General features: G+C 38.7%; 1 protein-coding gene across 7 annotated transcripts in view; it reads left to right on the top strand.

Moving 5' to 3' along the window:
• The window catches only part of Fhit (fragile histidine triad gene), a 1611970-nt gene that overhangs the window by 1390903 nt on the left and 205382 nt on the right, over nucleotides 1-15685 (top strand). For all 7 annotated transcript variants that reach the window (XM_030247649.1, XM_011244732.3, XM_006517924.1 and 4 more), the window contains one exon: nucleotides 7351-7419. In XM_030247649.1, coding sequence (XP_030103509.1) covers nucleotides 7351-7419 — 69 coding nt within the window. The remainder of the gene's footprint in view (nucleotides 1-7350; nucleotides 7420-15685) is intronic.

Raw genomic sequence — 15685 nt, 5'->3', positions numbered from 1 at the left:
GCATTGGAAATGTAATTGAGGAAAATACGTAATAAAAAATATTTTAAAAAAAGAGACAAGTGTTATAAAAAAAAATAAAAGAAAACTTGTCTGACCTCCTTTACCTACACAATCAATAGACTCATGTTGTACTCTATAGAAATATTGTACTGATAAAAAAAACCAATATGTAAAGTGTCTAGAAAATCAGGTCATATATATTCAGGTCATGTATATTTCTTTTGTATTGGCTATTTATTTGTGTAGGTGGAGGTCTTATTTCCCTAATTGGTTCTTGATTATGTCAATAAAGATGGAAGAAAGCCGGGCAGTGGTGGCACATGCCTTTAATCCCAGCACTTGGGAGGCAAAGGCAGGCAGATCTCTGAGTTCTAGGCCAGCCTAGTCTACAGAGTGAGTACCAGGATAGCCAGGACTACACAGAGAAACCAAAAAAAAAAAAAAAAAGAAGAAGAAGAAGAAGAAGAAGCCAATTGCTAGCAATTGCTGGGTAAGGAAAAAAGATGAGATTTCTGGGTCCCAGGAGGAAGAGATAGGGACAAGATGGGATGGGGGTTGGGGGGTCCACCAGAGTAAGACATATTTTGCAGAATAGTCAGCTACTGGTTTTGTCAAGACAGGGACAGTGGCCCTTCAACTTTCTGCATAATAAGTCTGTCAGATAGATGATCCTTGGCCATAATGCCAGAGATAGATGCTCTTGGATTCTAAAAAATGGGGGACTGTTCAGATAGTCAGCTATCTTTACATTGGCTTAGTTTTGGAAGCTATGTTTAGTGATTCCTATATTTTTAGGTAATATTTTGTCATTCTATGATTTCTGATGGGGTTGAAGACTAGTTTTAGTCTCATAATCAAACTCAAGTAGCTTAACATAGAGTTTATACAGTAGAAGACATGGTTTTCAAGTGATGTTACAGGCAAAAATTCTAAACATAATCTAGGGATGGAATCATAATTCTTTCAGTTAGGAAATATGGTAGAGTACTTTATCTAAATTGACAAATTGATGGACTGGATGTCATTTGTATTTCATACTGTATAATTTACTTGTCATGATTTTAAGAAGAGGGTTTTTAATTTTTTTTATTGGACAAAAAAGGTGTGATGTAGGTGGAGATGTCATTTCCCTAATTGGTTCTTGACTGAATCAGTAAGATGGTGGAAGCTAATTGCCTGGTGAAGGGGAAAATGTGGGACTTCTGGATCCCAGGAGGAAAAGGAAAGGACAGATAGATGGGGGAGGGAGGGGTTCGGCCAGGCTTTTAGAAGAGGAACAGGAATGATGTATGGCCTGGGAGCATTTAGAACTGGTAGTGGCCTCTGCCAGCAGTGAAATTCTGATATAAGATAGCTGATGAGTTTAGAGCAATAGATTCTTTGCCCAGCCATTGAGTTATCTGGCTAGCTTTAAATATTAAAGCTGTATGGTATTTTTCATTAACAGCATTAAAGTGGGCTGGAAGAAAACACAACTGGGGCAGAATTTAGGGGGCTTTGGAATGGGAGGATTTGGCAAAGGACAGAGCTACAGGGTAGAGGTAAACCAAAACCAAGTGGAGCACAGGCTGTCAGGAGATCGATCTCATTGTTCTTGCTTGGCAAATCCAGTCAGGATAAAGAAATAAATAGGTGGAGCATGGGCTGGTGAGAACACAGCTCAGAGGAAGGACCTAGTGTAATTTTACAATTATACACAACATATTTGTTTTTGTTTCTTTGTTGTTGATTTTTTCATTGTCATGACCAAATACTTTAAAGAAACAAGTTAGAAAAAAAAATGATTGCTCTTCTTGTTTCTAAGATTTTAGTCCATAGTAATCTGATCCCTCTGTTTCTGGACCATAGTGAGAAAGAACTTAATGTGAAGAGGTTATGAAGCTGTAGAATTGTTCACTTCTTGGAAGCTAGGAATTAGCAGCAAAGACTTTCATGGGACAAGAAAAGGCAGACTCCCAGTGACATACTTCCTCCAAGGATGCCCTAATCCTAAGGATTCATCACTTCTTAATAATATCATAAGAACATGAATTAATCCAATGATGAAGTCATAGCCCTTGTAAATCAACAACTCTGAAAAAAGATTTCTATTTGCTGAGTCTTTAATGCAAGAGCTTTGGGGCATATGCAAACCATAATACCAAGGTAGTAGATTACTGCTATGAGTAATTTGGTAGCCCAGTGATCAGCCTTTTGAGGAAATCCATAGTATGTCCAGAGCAGGATCAAAGTTTATATTCCCACCAATTTATACAAAGTTCCTATTTCTCATCTTCCCTCCCACTCTTTGTAATTGCCTCTCTCTTATTAAAGTTACCTGTCTCTAGAGAAGGAAGTGGTCTCTCATTGTGGTTTGGGATTGAAGCTGTTAAGCATCTTTTCCTCGTCATTTTTATGTTTCTTTTTTGAGAAAATGTTTACATTTTCTGCCCATTTAAGCTAAAGATATCTTCATTTTACTCTTGACTTATAAGAGTTCTTCATGTATTCTAAATACAAGTCCCTTTTCAGATATACGATATGAAAATCTTTCTACCATCTGTGGTTTGGCTTCTCATTTTCTTAATTACACTCTTTGGGTCACAAGGTGAGAATTTTGATGATATTTAGTGACTTCTCCTTTGAATGTCTCCTGTGATGACACTGAGCCAAGCCAGGTAATCTAGGGTAGATTTTCTATTCAGGATCAGCTTGTAAGCAACCTCAATTCATATGCATCCTTAATTTTCCCTGTCCTGTAATCTACTATATTCACAGGACCAGGATTAAAGTGTAAGCATCTTTGAGGAAGATATTATCTTTCCCCCTACTTTTGGGGCCAGCCTGTGGCTCTCATGTCGGGGTTCGAGCCTGGGAGGCAACTGGAGCTGAAAAAGAAGAGGGAATCTAGTCGGGTAGAGAAATAATGGAACCAAGACAAGCTAGTCTGCTCAAGGTTCAAATGTTTAATAATAAAATTTGCGCTTATAAAGAGGGAAGCCCATTCCCAGTCACACCAAGTTTCTTGATGTAGAGATGTGAAGTTGTCAGAACAGCCTTTTAGCAGAAACTCGCCAAATTCACAGTCTGTAGTAAACTCCCGGAAAATCTTGAAGAACCAGTTCAGCCTCAGGGCAGGTGGCAGGCAGTGTAACATCAAAGGAGAGTGATGAGAAGCAGTACAGCAGGTGACCCCATCTCAGTGGTGTATGGTCTGAACCAGCCTATCTAGGCTGAAGGAGGTTACACCCTACAGCATTATTTTTATTATTCTTTACAACCCAAGTTTTCCTTCTATCACCATTCATAGGCTAGTGTTGAAGAGAGGGGTTCACACAAGTTCTCACAACTGGGGGGGGGGGTGCAGGTAGCCAAGTAGAAAGGATGCTATCCCTCTTATGCCTCTCATGAACCTTTTCTCTGCAATTGTTATTTTCCCTGCAGTTGAATTATGATATAGTTTAACAAGAAAAAGGCACATTATTTTGATTGCACTGACAATCCTCACGTGATGTATGCTTGTGTGGGAAAATGATGGAAGGAGCAGTACAGCAGAAAAGGTGATGCTATTGCAGTTGTCTCTCCACTTCTGCCATTCCTATCAACACCTCTAATGAGATAGAACTCATACACTTCACACTGTTACAGTAAAAAAAATGCTGTGGGCTTTAATATATTCAAAAAGTTGTGAGACCATCACTACTATGTGACACTAGAAAAGAAAACATCAGTCACTCCCCAAATAAACCCCATTTCCCTTGGCAGACACTCTTCATTGTGCTCCCGGAAACACTGATCTTTCTCTGTGAATTTGCCTAGTCTGGACATTTCATAAATGGTATCGTGCAATAAATGGCCATTCGGATCTGAGCCCTTTCACTTAGCATAATGCTTTCCTTAGCAGCTCCATTCGTCTTTATGCCCAATCATCTTCTGCTGTCTTGTTAGTATGGCATTCATCAGTTGATAGTCATTTTGGATTGTTTCCACTTTTTGATGATTGTGAATAATATTGCTATAAATATACATTACAAGGTTTTGTGCCTACATGGTTTCAGTTCTCATGTGTATATACTGGGAATATAATTTTGGGTCATTTGGTGGCTGGATGTTTAACATTTTGAGGAATTGCCAAGCTGTTTTTCAAACATACAGCTGCATCATTTTGCACTCTGTGCAGAAGTGTTCTAGGCTTCTATGGCTCCATAGTCGCCCCCACACTTGCCCTTGTCTATCCTTTTGATTAAAGCCATCCGGGTGGATGTGAAGTGGTGTCTCTGTGTGGTTTTGATTGGCATTTCACTAATGACTAATACCATTGAGTAATCATGAGCTTTGCATAGTTGTCTTTCCAGTTTCACTGAAACCAGTTCAAGCATTCAACAACAGTGAACACTATTGATGATTCCCTCTTTCTTGAATTCTTCCTTTTCTAGGGTTCTGGAACTTGCCATCTCTTGGTTTATACACATATCATGTTGGTAGGTTGAGCCATCCTTCTTTACAAGAACTGAGTTGGCTCTGTCATGATTTCTCTGTCCTGGGAGACTGAGCGGATTGTCAGAATCCTGTAATTAGGCTGTCACTTAAGAGGTTATATCACTGTATCGTGTATCAGGAAGAGCTGAGATCATGCCCTTAGGGAAAAATCACCTAGACAGTGAGTTGTTTACTGTCTTTGGTGTCATAGCAAGTTTCAAATGGTTGCCAATGATCAAGAGCGTCATTTCCAGAACTGAATAGTAACAGCATATAGAAATAGCTCTGATGAGTGAACTCAGGAGAGCAAGATATAGAACAGGAATCAGAGACAAATCCAGATCCGAAGTCACTGGCATCGTCTTAAGTACAGACATAAAGCAGTTCAGGAAGCCTGGGCAACTTATGGAAATAGGTGTCTACATAACACTACAGGGCAGTCCAAACAAAGTGTTAAACTCAGTGTTCAACATAAGTGCCTTTCATAGGGGTAGGCCTTAGTCAATGTCTCTCAAAGTATGACCCTAGACCAGCATTACTTGGGAATCTATTAGAAAGTAAGTTAGGAGGCTCTTAATTTTTAGCACGAGCTAGCTTTTTAATGCAGTTTGAGAAACACTTGTCAGAGCATCAGAAACACATTCTGGCAGAAAGAGATGCTTTAACTGCACACCAGTTAAGGAGCTTGGGAAGTATAATTCTTGCAAATATAAGAACCAGTCATTGAATGTGACCTCTGGTCTTCAGATTGCAAGTTTTTTAACAATAAAGACACTCTCACTGTGTCTAGATATATTCAGGACACCGTGCTAAGCAGCATAACAAACTTATGACAAACATGTGCTTAGATGACTTGGTACTTTAGACCTGTGAGATGGGAATACTGCAGTCCTCCTTATAAAGAAGACTAGGTAACTGCTGTGGAGAGGTAACACAGCTAGCACATGGGAGGTCCAGCTGTATTGGACATACTGTACTCTAGGTAAAGCTGTTACTTTTATATCCATATCCTCTTGCACGTTGAGTACAGACCACTGATCTGGAGCTTGTGATGATTAATATGTAAAGAAAATTATAGAGAACAGGTAGGTGACATCAAGGAAGACAGTACGGAAAAGGAAGTCTTGAAAAGGGAGAAAAGGAGGAAAGGAAGAAAAAATTACAGCAAGATTTGCTGCTGCTGATTGAGTGGGCTTTCACTGAGTCCTCAGCGGTTTCTGCTCCCTGCCTTCTCTGGTTTGATGACTAAATCCCTCAGTCACTGAGCACAGTGAATTTCCACTTGGGCTTGTGTTGCATGCCTTTATTTTTTAAAATTTTTCCTGGGTAGTTCGTCACATACTTCTCCATGTTTCTTTGTGTCTGTCTCCCTCTCTCTTCACACACATAATTGGAGACTTAAGTATGCCTATGTCCCAGTTGCTGAAGGGTTTTGGGCCAGGCTTCCCCACTGACTGCTGCACATATAGGCAGAAACATGTCACAGTTTGGGAAAACTCTACTGAGGGACTAACACTAAGCTCCTCTTTATTACACCCAACATGGATAGCCTTGCTTGCTGCCTCTCCTGCAATAACTTATCATTCTCTCTTCCTGATACACAAAGCCACAGATACACTTCATGGTCTGTTCTCTGGAGGTCCATGGTTACAGCCCAAACACAGTAATCACTGTACAGTAGGCATGACTGGCAATGTGCTTTGGTTCTCTACTTGCTTTTTGTAAGCTTTTCCACTTTCCAATCTCTGCAGTTGATAATAAATGAAGGAATGTTGCTCAAGGGCATGAATAAGGTTTAGGTTTAGAGAGATAAAATAGATGCCGTTGGTAGAATAAAACTAAGATATCAGCTTAGCCTTGTCGTATACATGTTGAATTAGATATGCTCTGAGTCCTCATTAATGATCTCCCCTTAATAAGACAGCAGTGCTTTAGTAGCCTAGATTAGGGAAATGAGGGATTTAAAAGATCAAGTGCAGGTCAGTTAGATGGCTTAGCAGGTAAAGGTACTTGTTGCCAAAACTTACAACCTGAGTTTAATCCCAAGAATGTGCAAGGTGGGAGAAGAGAGCATGCTGCCAGTTGTCCTTTGCCTTTCTGATCTACACACACACACACACACACACACACACACACACACACACACACAATTTAATTTTTAATTTTTTTCAAAAGATTGTATTGACAGAATTATCGGGTATGTTGGTAAAGAACAAGAGAATAAGAGAGAGTGGCATCATTTTCTGTGAGGATTCCACCACATTCTGTAGAACTGTTGCCTGTCCTCTCTGAGCTGAGCATTCGTTTCTCCTTCTGTAAAATGGAGAACACTTCAGAAAGCAATTCTAGGAGTACTCAATAGAAATCTATTGGGTACTAATACAAGCATTGGTTGTCACAGTCAATAAGAATAAATGAAAGCATGTGTATTATAGTTGTGTAATTGTTATTCAATGCCATTGTTCTTGAGTTGGCCCATTCTACTTCTTCCTTTCACTAATTTGGTATTACTTATGCACTCCATTGCTGACCAGGTCTTCTCTCTTGTCAGTTCCAGAGGCACAGCAGCCATCTCTGAAGACATATTGTCATTTCAAAGCACAGGTTAACTACAACCCAGACTGACAGTGATGAGTAATTCCATGGAGCCTGAAATGGACTCTGGCATTTCCCTCAAACTCCCATATGCCTCCAAGTTGTTCCCTCTTGCTTTGTGCTTCTTTCTTCTCAACAGGTTTCAGATGTAATTTCTGAAGGTGAACATCATCTTCTTCTGAAAAATAATCCAGCAAGAAGCAATGGACAGTAATTGGCCTCCAGGAAAGCATCACTGTCAAGTCAAAATATAGAAGTAGAATTAAACACATTTTTTTCCTTTCTTTTATATTTCAGCATGTACATGTCCACGTTCTTCCCAGGAAGGCAGGGGACTTCCCCCGGAATGACAACATCTATGATGAGGTAAGTCTGTCTTTTGTGACTTTATTATTTGATCACAAGGCCTGTCAATGGATAAAATCAACCCAATTAACCATATGTCACCCCAGATGGAATCTTAAATGGTCTTCTACCCAGTAAAACTTGGAAAGTGACAGTAGAAGCTAACAAGGGAAGAGTGACCACCAGGAGAATCTAAAAATAAATGAATTATTATTTTTTTACTACTAGTGAAACCCAATATCAAGCCAAGTGGCCTTATGATTTCTGCTCTGTCATGGTTACTAGGGCACTTAATACCTGTGTAAAGACATAATCCTGAATCTCCATAGACAATACAAACTGTTAAAAGTAGAAATCAAACAGAGGGACATATAATTCTTTAAGACGAATATGCTAACATTGGAAGCTGGAGAAATGGCACAGTGGATAACTTACTTGTCCTAGAAGCATGGGAAACTGAGTTTGGCTCCCCAGAACCCGTATACAAAGATAAGAATAGCAGTGCATGCATGTATTAACAAAATTAACTAATAACGAAATGGTTATGAAGGAGATGGGCAATCCCTGGAGCTCATTGGCCAGCTACTGTAGCTAAATCAGTGAGCTCCAGGGCCAGGGAGACCCTAGCTGAAGAAAAACAAATGGAAAAGTGATGGAGAAAGATATTCAGTGCCAACCTCCAGCATATGTACATACATATGCAAGTATACTAACATTTACACACATATACACCATACAATTACAAAAACATTCTGCCTTTGCACTTAGCACACCTGTAGACTCTCTCCAAAGAGCACATATTCAAAGTGAAACTTTGAGTTATCCTTAACAGAAACTACATTGATTTAAATAACATATGTGTGTCTTGAATCTCCTGAACATTTTAGAAGTTGTGTGATTTTTGGATCTATCCATCCAATGATACCAATGTCAAATCAATCCTACATGAACCATCAAGGGCTATGCAATCACCTCTAGGGTCCTAGCCACAGGAGAGCCTTCCAGTGTCTGCTTATGCTGTGTGGAACACAGCCTATGGTAGAATAAGTTAGAAGAAAATGTAAAATGATGTCTGTTTACATATTACCTATAACCAACGAATACAAAATCTGGTCAGATAGTGCCCGTGCTGTAGAGCATTTGTATTAAAAGCACTTTGGTTGTAACAAGGAAAGATGTATGGATCAATTAACAATGTCTGCCTTGGTGTCAAATAGAACAAGCAGATTTTAGTCATATATTTGATACTCTACTTCCAGACCTTTGGAATCAATTTCCATTTTTATCTCTAATTTTGGTTGTTTATCATGTGTTTCTGCTAACTATATGAAGATCTCTAGCTGGTCCCTAGGGAGCATGTATATTATACATCTCTGTGTACATTCATAGGATTTTTCCTGATTAACTGGGCATTAAAATGGCTACCTTAGCACTGAAAATAAAAAAAAAAAAATTAAAAAAAAAAAAAAACAAAAACAGGAAGTTGGTATTAAATAAGAAAATTCTTCCATGACTCTCCTGGGACTTAGTGGGTCTTTTGATGACCTTTCTAATACTTGCAGTAGACTTGTGTAGGGTGGACACCCTCTAGCCAGTCGTTTTGTGTGGTGGTTTGTGACCTAGTGACTGAAACTCTTATTTCTCAGGGTTATCTGTGATATATTGTGTTTGAGTAGATGGAAAAGGCACAGGGAACAATTATTACATGTATTAAAACCGTCTCAGGTGATTCTGATGCAGATCTATGTGTAGGAGCAGGTGCTGTCTAAAACCCCAGCTTCCCAAAAACCTCTAAACACTCTAATATTAAGTCAGTTTTAGCAGATGTAGAACACAGGTTGGGCATTGATAATGACTTAGTCTGTGTGGTAAGAAAATCAGAGTTACAGGATCATTGTATACAGAGATATATTTAAAACACAAGTATAAAGCATATTAACGTAAACCAAGGTTAATAAAATGTTGCCAAGTACAGGTTATCTTAATGAATAAGTTACCACATGATTTATATACAAGTGTATGCTGCTGGAGTAGTATTTAAAGTGCTTGAAAACACTGCTTCCTTAGGCTGATCAGTCACCTTGAATCTTGTTTATGCTCCAAATGTGCTATTGACAGAAGCTGTGTGGCTGCATTTCAGTTCTATAGAAGACACAATGGCTAACATTGCACAGCACATGGCCTTTCTCTCCTCTAATACTCCTTTGCCCTTCCTGCATGCTCTAGTGGCATCTCTTGACTCACAAATAAAACAATACACATGCCAATGTTCCATGTATCTCCTCTGTATGAAAAAGTAATTTCCATAAAAATGGATTTTCAGGCAAGAGTAGCTTATAATATAGAGAGATAGAGGTACAAGACTAGAAAGCGCCTGAACAACAGAATCAAGTCCATTGCAACCTACTGAGGAGGTGACAGTCAATAATTTCACTTGGCTTCCATGTCTTAATGTTCTCATCTTTAAAATGGATAGTGTATATGCCTTCAAAACCTGGGCTCAAGTATTATTTGATATACATATCCTCAAAGCAGATTTGGGGGTTGATATGCACGTGTTAATTTTGCCTTTGAACATATATAGAGGGTAAGTAATGAAAACCCCAATTTCAAGCCAGGTTGTTGGATGTCCTCATTTAGTACCATTTTCCAGAGTGAATAAAACACAGTGTTTCCAATTTTCTTTCTGCCCTTAGCTACTCAGACTCAGTTTAATCTTCCTCTTTGTTTGAGAATCTTCTCTCGCTTAAGTACATAATAAAGCAATGTCTAGCAAGAGGCACGGGGAGCATGACGCACTGGGCAGGCATTATTGGTACACGATGTAATATACATTAGACTGAGTGATCTTAATCAGAAATGATAGGGTGATGAGGGGTGACATTTTTTATACTGATGAAATCACTCACTGTGGATTATGTATATCCCAGTGACATAACAAACAGGCTGTCTTGAAGGCAGATGGGTGGGAAATAGAAACAGCAAGAAAAAGAGCTCAGTGAACGTATTGTACTCCTACTACGGCAGTCTTATAGAGGCTTCCCTAAAGAAGTCCTAGATTAACTTATGTCATAAAATTATATTCTTTGTGAGCACAATTTTAATGTAGCCAGTGATGACTGGAGAAGCTCCACAGAAGGGGTGCAAGATGACAAGTTCTAGAAACAGAGAAAAGGGAGGAAAGTTGATGAGGAAGATTTGTAAAAGAAGACAAAGACACTGTTTCTAAATATCTAGCATTCTGGAAAAAAAAGGTTAAAGGGCACTAATCATGCTCTATGTGGAATTAATATGTCTCATGCAGTCTCTAAGGAAAAGATCTAGCAGAATCAGGCTGCAAGGAGGCAGGTGTGAACACCAAAAAAGAATAGATCAAAGGACCAGTCCTATCTGTGGATCAGTTCAGCTCATGGTTGCTTGGAATCATGTGAGCAATTGGTACAGAGACCACATGGTTCTGCATCCCTGTCTTTCTACACCTGGCCTCTTCTCTCATTTATCTCCCCTTGTAGATGCTTCAAGCTTTGTAACAAATAGTGTCTTTTTCTTAGTATTGTGGCATTTGAGCAAGTGCCTCACAAAACCTTCCTCTTTTGTTTAGTTCTTAGAAATAGAAGAAGTAGACTTTTTTGACTTTTATGAGACTATCTTCTATCGATTTTTTCCACTTGCAGCCTCTTCCTTCCTTTTCTAACTCAGCATTGCATATTGATGATCTGTGAGCTGGCTTGCTTCCTTGAGTGTGTTTTGTCATTCCCTGCAAAGTACTTTTTAATGCTGTGCTTCGTGTTTGTCTGAAAAGTACTTTTTAATGAGATGGAATGTTGCTACACATGTCACTCATGCTGTAGGTCAGCAGAACTCAGACAATTCTGTCTCTTACATACACTGACATCCCTCACATGGGCCATGTCTATGTATCTTTACAGGGTTCCCTCACACTGAGCATTAAAGTCTTCCCCATAAATACAGAATGAGAGAGGTCAACATGAACAGGGCTGGTTCCAAAGCCTTTTAAGTTTGAACTCCTGTCCCAGTCCATCTCTTGTCTCTACCATTCAAGTGTTACTTCTCTCAGGTACACCCGCCAGGATCAGCACTTCATGCAGACGAGCTGTATTATCTGTTTCTCTTTCCTGTTTGTTTGTTTATTTACAATATTGTGGCCCAAAGGAATTTCTTCAGCCACAATGTTGGGCTTTTCCCACTTCTATGCCAGCAAAAAGTCTCCTTCACCTATAGCTTGCTTTTGCCAAACTAGCATTGGTTCCCCTACCTCAGAGCCTTTGTACAAATCGTTTTCTGCTTACAATATCTGATATCAGGTCCCCTTCATGTAGGTTTGTGTGTTTAACCAAATCATAGGTCAAGCTCACCTCCTACAAGAGCCCTTCTTCCTTCTCTTCCTATATATAGCTAAAATAACCAGCCTTCTGTCCTTACTCAAGTAGCTCCTTCTTATTAGGATGCCTGTTACATCCTTAAAAACTCACTCAAGATAATTATTAGTTTATATGCAACACTGGCATCTCTCGAGTGCATTGTAAAACCTTGGGATCAGGGACCTAGTCTGGTATAGGGTGGTTCCACAGTGAATATCTCTTAACTAGTTGCACATATGACAGGATAAGAGTCACACTTAAAGAACTCAAAATTCCCTACAAGTTGAAACATAATTTACACAGAGGGTATCTTGCTTTCAGGGTGTTGATTCATTAACTCCGGATTACATTGAATGTGAGCATAACATGGTGCTCTCATCCATCTAATTTGATGGGGCATTGATGGAACAGAATCCTTTGGTCAGAAATCAGTGCGCTGCAGAAGGCCTGAAAAGTGAAGTCCACCAGAAAGGTTCTGAGAAGCAATTAGAAGCCTTTTCTGATTGCTAAGCAAGTCTGGTAGACTTCATCAAGGACGATAAGGAACTTTCCCCCTTGAAACCTAGATCTGTCTGCCTGGAACATATATAGTTGTGGGTTTTGTGGAAAGCAAGCTGGAGAGCCACTCTGCCTCTCATTCTGACTTTATTATCACCTTGGGATTCATCTCCCCTTCTTCTCCCTCAAGTTCCATGCCTTGGACTTGTCCTTACATATTTTACTCACCCTTCCAGCTACCACATTTCAGAGCATGAGCCTTTCCCCTCAAATGAGTGTAAACTCCACCCTTTCTAAAGCATATAGACCTCCCCCAACTTTTACTACTCTCCATACATATGTGGGCACCCCACAAACTCTTCATTTCATTTTCTTAGAACTTGAATATAAGGCCTTCTCTGAACTCTTCAGGACCTCTATTATCTTGACACATTGATTACGATTATGATGATGGCATAAATAGTTTCTTGGATAGGGGAGTGCCTATTGCTTAATGCCATGGTATATCATTGAATTGGCTCAGTTAAGACTTGTCCTGACTGTGTTTCAAATAAGCAAAAGTCATAACTGGATTGGCCAATTCATCAGATGTTCATGGGTGACATTGAATGTTTATGATTGTGTGCTATGTATAAAATCCATTGCTTTGTTTTGTTTTGTTTTTTAAAGAGTGCTTAATATTAAAGCAAAGGGGAATTGCAATCAGCAATTCAAAAAATGTAACCGTGAACTTTATAGACAGAGCAACCATGAGTTCAAGCGTGTCTTGGAAAATAATTGCTTGGCTTAACACAATGCATGAACAAAATCAATTTACACAAATTCAGGTCATTTGGCCCCCGAGGGCTTAAGAAAACATTCTATTGCTGATGATATTTATTGTTGAAATTGGATCTCTTTCACACATCATTTGATGATGTACTCAAAGCCCATGGATTCCCTAGTTGATTTTGTAAAGAGGAAGGAATGTTTCAGAGAGACAGTTAATTAGCTGTTCTCCCTCTGGGTTTACTGATCTCTTCCTAGTGATCGCTAAGCTTCTGAGTTCATGAGAACCTTAGAATGGCACCTGATCATAAAAAGGCAGTTTTATGTTTTTCCTGCACTCTTTGGTAAAAGAATCTGAATAGGATAAGAGCATAGTCATTCTTAATTAAATGATACGCCCACATATGCTCTCTATATGCTTCTATGAATGTTCTTTGACTACCTAACTTAAGAGGCATGGACTACGTTTCCATGTCACATTATTATCCTACTAAATCTTTATAATCCCTCACAGAAGAAGATAAAATTAGAAAAAAATGATTTATCAGGTTAAAAATTATTTCTGCTCCCTTTTCCTTATAAAAACGAATATTAGAGAAAATCAGGTTGGCTTTATGTTTGCTAGTGCTTACTAAGCATAGTAAAAAAGCAAAATAGAGAAATGATGATGGTGGTGATGGTGATGATAATGATGATGATGATATGATGATGATGATGGGTTGGGGACTGTCTTAGCTAGGGTTTTACTGCTGTAAAGAGACAACACAGCTAAGGTAACTCTTCTAAGGGATAACATCTAACTGGGGCCAGCTTAGAGGTTCAGAGGTTTGATTCATTACAATCAAGGTGAAAGCACAGCAGTGTCTAGGCAGACATGGTGCTAGAGGAGCTGAAAGTTTTAGATCTTGTTCTGAAGGCAAATAAGAGAAGACTGGCTTCCAGGCAGCTAGCAGGAAGGTCTCTCAAAGCCCACCCTCCACAGTGACACACTTCCTCCAACATGGCCATACCTCCTAAGAGTGCCATTCCCTGGGCCAAACATATTCAGATCACCACAAGGAGCTCCAAAGACAATCATGAATTCACTACATCAAAGGATCAGATCATCAAAAGAAAACAGGATACACAACTGGTGAGAATCATGTATGAGCCCTATAGCAAAAGACACAACTTCTATGAAGTCTTTATTTTTCTTATTAGAATTTACTTTAATAGATGTCACAAAAGGTCAATTTTTTTCTCAATTTTTTTCTGCTATGTCACTTGAGTATCTTCAGTTGCTTGTTAGTCATGTATAAACAAGAATAATGTGAATCACATGGCACTTGATGTATGACATTTATGGCAAAAGCTCTTCTTTAAAGCTCCCTCATCGTTTCCTGAATAAGATTTTGCTGTGCAGAGTCCCATATGATCTTCATGGTAAACTCAGTCCCTAGACATACCCTACAGTACAGCTAGAAGGTCCCTAGTAGTGAAGATGAAAAATGCCTGCTCTGAGGCACTCTTGTTGCTGGTGTTCCTCTGTCTTCTCTCATGCTTCTCACAAGGCAATCCTTTCATCTCACTGCGATGGCTATAGTTAAGCACCCATAAGGTATGGTGCCTAAAGAATGGGCTATGTGTGTTCCAAATATAAAAAAATAAAAAAGTCATTTGGCTTATATTCAATGTTCTTTACATAAATAATAATAAATTATCACTTAAGATTAAATATTTTGGCATTTTGGATATCTATGATGCAATAAGGCAAATTACCAAGCAAAAATTCTTCTGAATCCATAATATTTAGATGATTGAGAATGTAGGCCTCAGGCAAGAGAAAAAGTTGCTCTAGTAATAATTTAAGAGCCCAAACAGGTAAATAATGCAGAGGGAAGAGAGACATTAATTAATAATTAATATATTTTTATAAGTGGAAATTATTATGGCCTCAAAGAGAAAAGATCCCAAGTATTTGACCTACTCTCTTGAAATAACAAGAAATGAGCAAGAATTATGGAGAGTGGAGAAAATAAAGTTAGTTATATTTTAAAGAATTTATAAATTATTTTGCTTTTTGGCTATCAGTTGACAATCTCTTGATGAAGTATTCATATACTTCAAATAAGCTTTATAATCAATGCCATTACCTCTTTATTGGAACTGGATATATTGTTGGAATTCATGCATAGCTTGCCAGCACAGGGGCATCATAGTGCTGTCACAGTTTTGCTTTTGTTACCACAAGGTGGTATCCACCATGGATGTCCCCAGTCCCCAATCAGTGCTCAAGAGGAGACATCTAAGTGTATTTATAGACATTTTAGATTAAGAAAGATTTTTTAAAAAGGATGTGAACTTAAATTTAATAGTAGAGTTTTTAACCAAAAACAACCAGAAGGCTATCATTTTAGTACATAGACACTATAAAATAGTACTAATACAATATTTATATTCTCTTGTGGCAAAAGTCTTTGAAGCCCTGTATGTATTATATATTCCCAAAACATGTCAGTTCATATTAGGCACAGGTGGTGGGTGAGTACCAAATTAAATAGTTCTAGAGTTGTTTAAACCCGGATATGATGATGATGATGATGGTGATGGTGATGATGAAGAAGATGAACTTAAATCTGCTTATATTTCATCCTGCCTAT

This window comes from Mus musculus, chromosome 14 (assembly GCF_000001635.26).
Source record: "Mus musculus strain C57BL/6J chromosome 14, GRCm38.p6 C57BL/6J".
In the NCBI taxonomy this organism is placed as follows: Eukaryota; Metazoa; Chordata; class Mammalia; order Rodentia; family Muridae; genus Mus; species Mus musculus.
The sequence above is the reverse complement of the archived record's forward strand: the minus strand, read 5'-3'. Positions and strand labels throughout refer to the sequence as shown.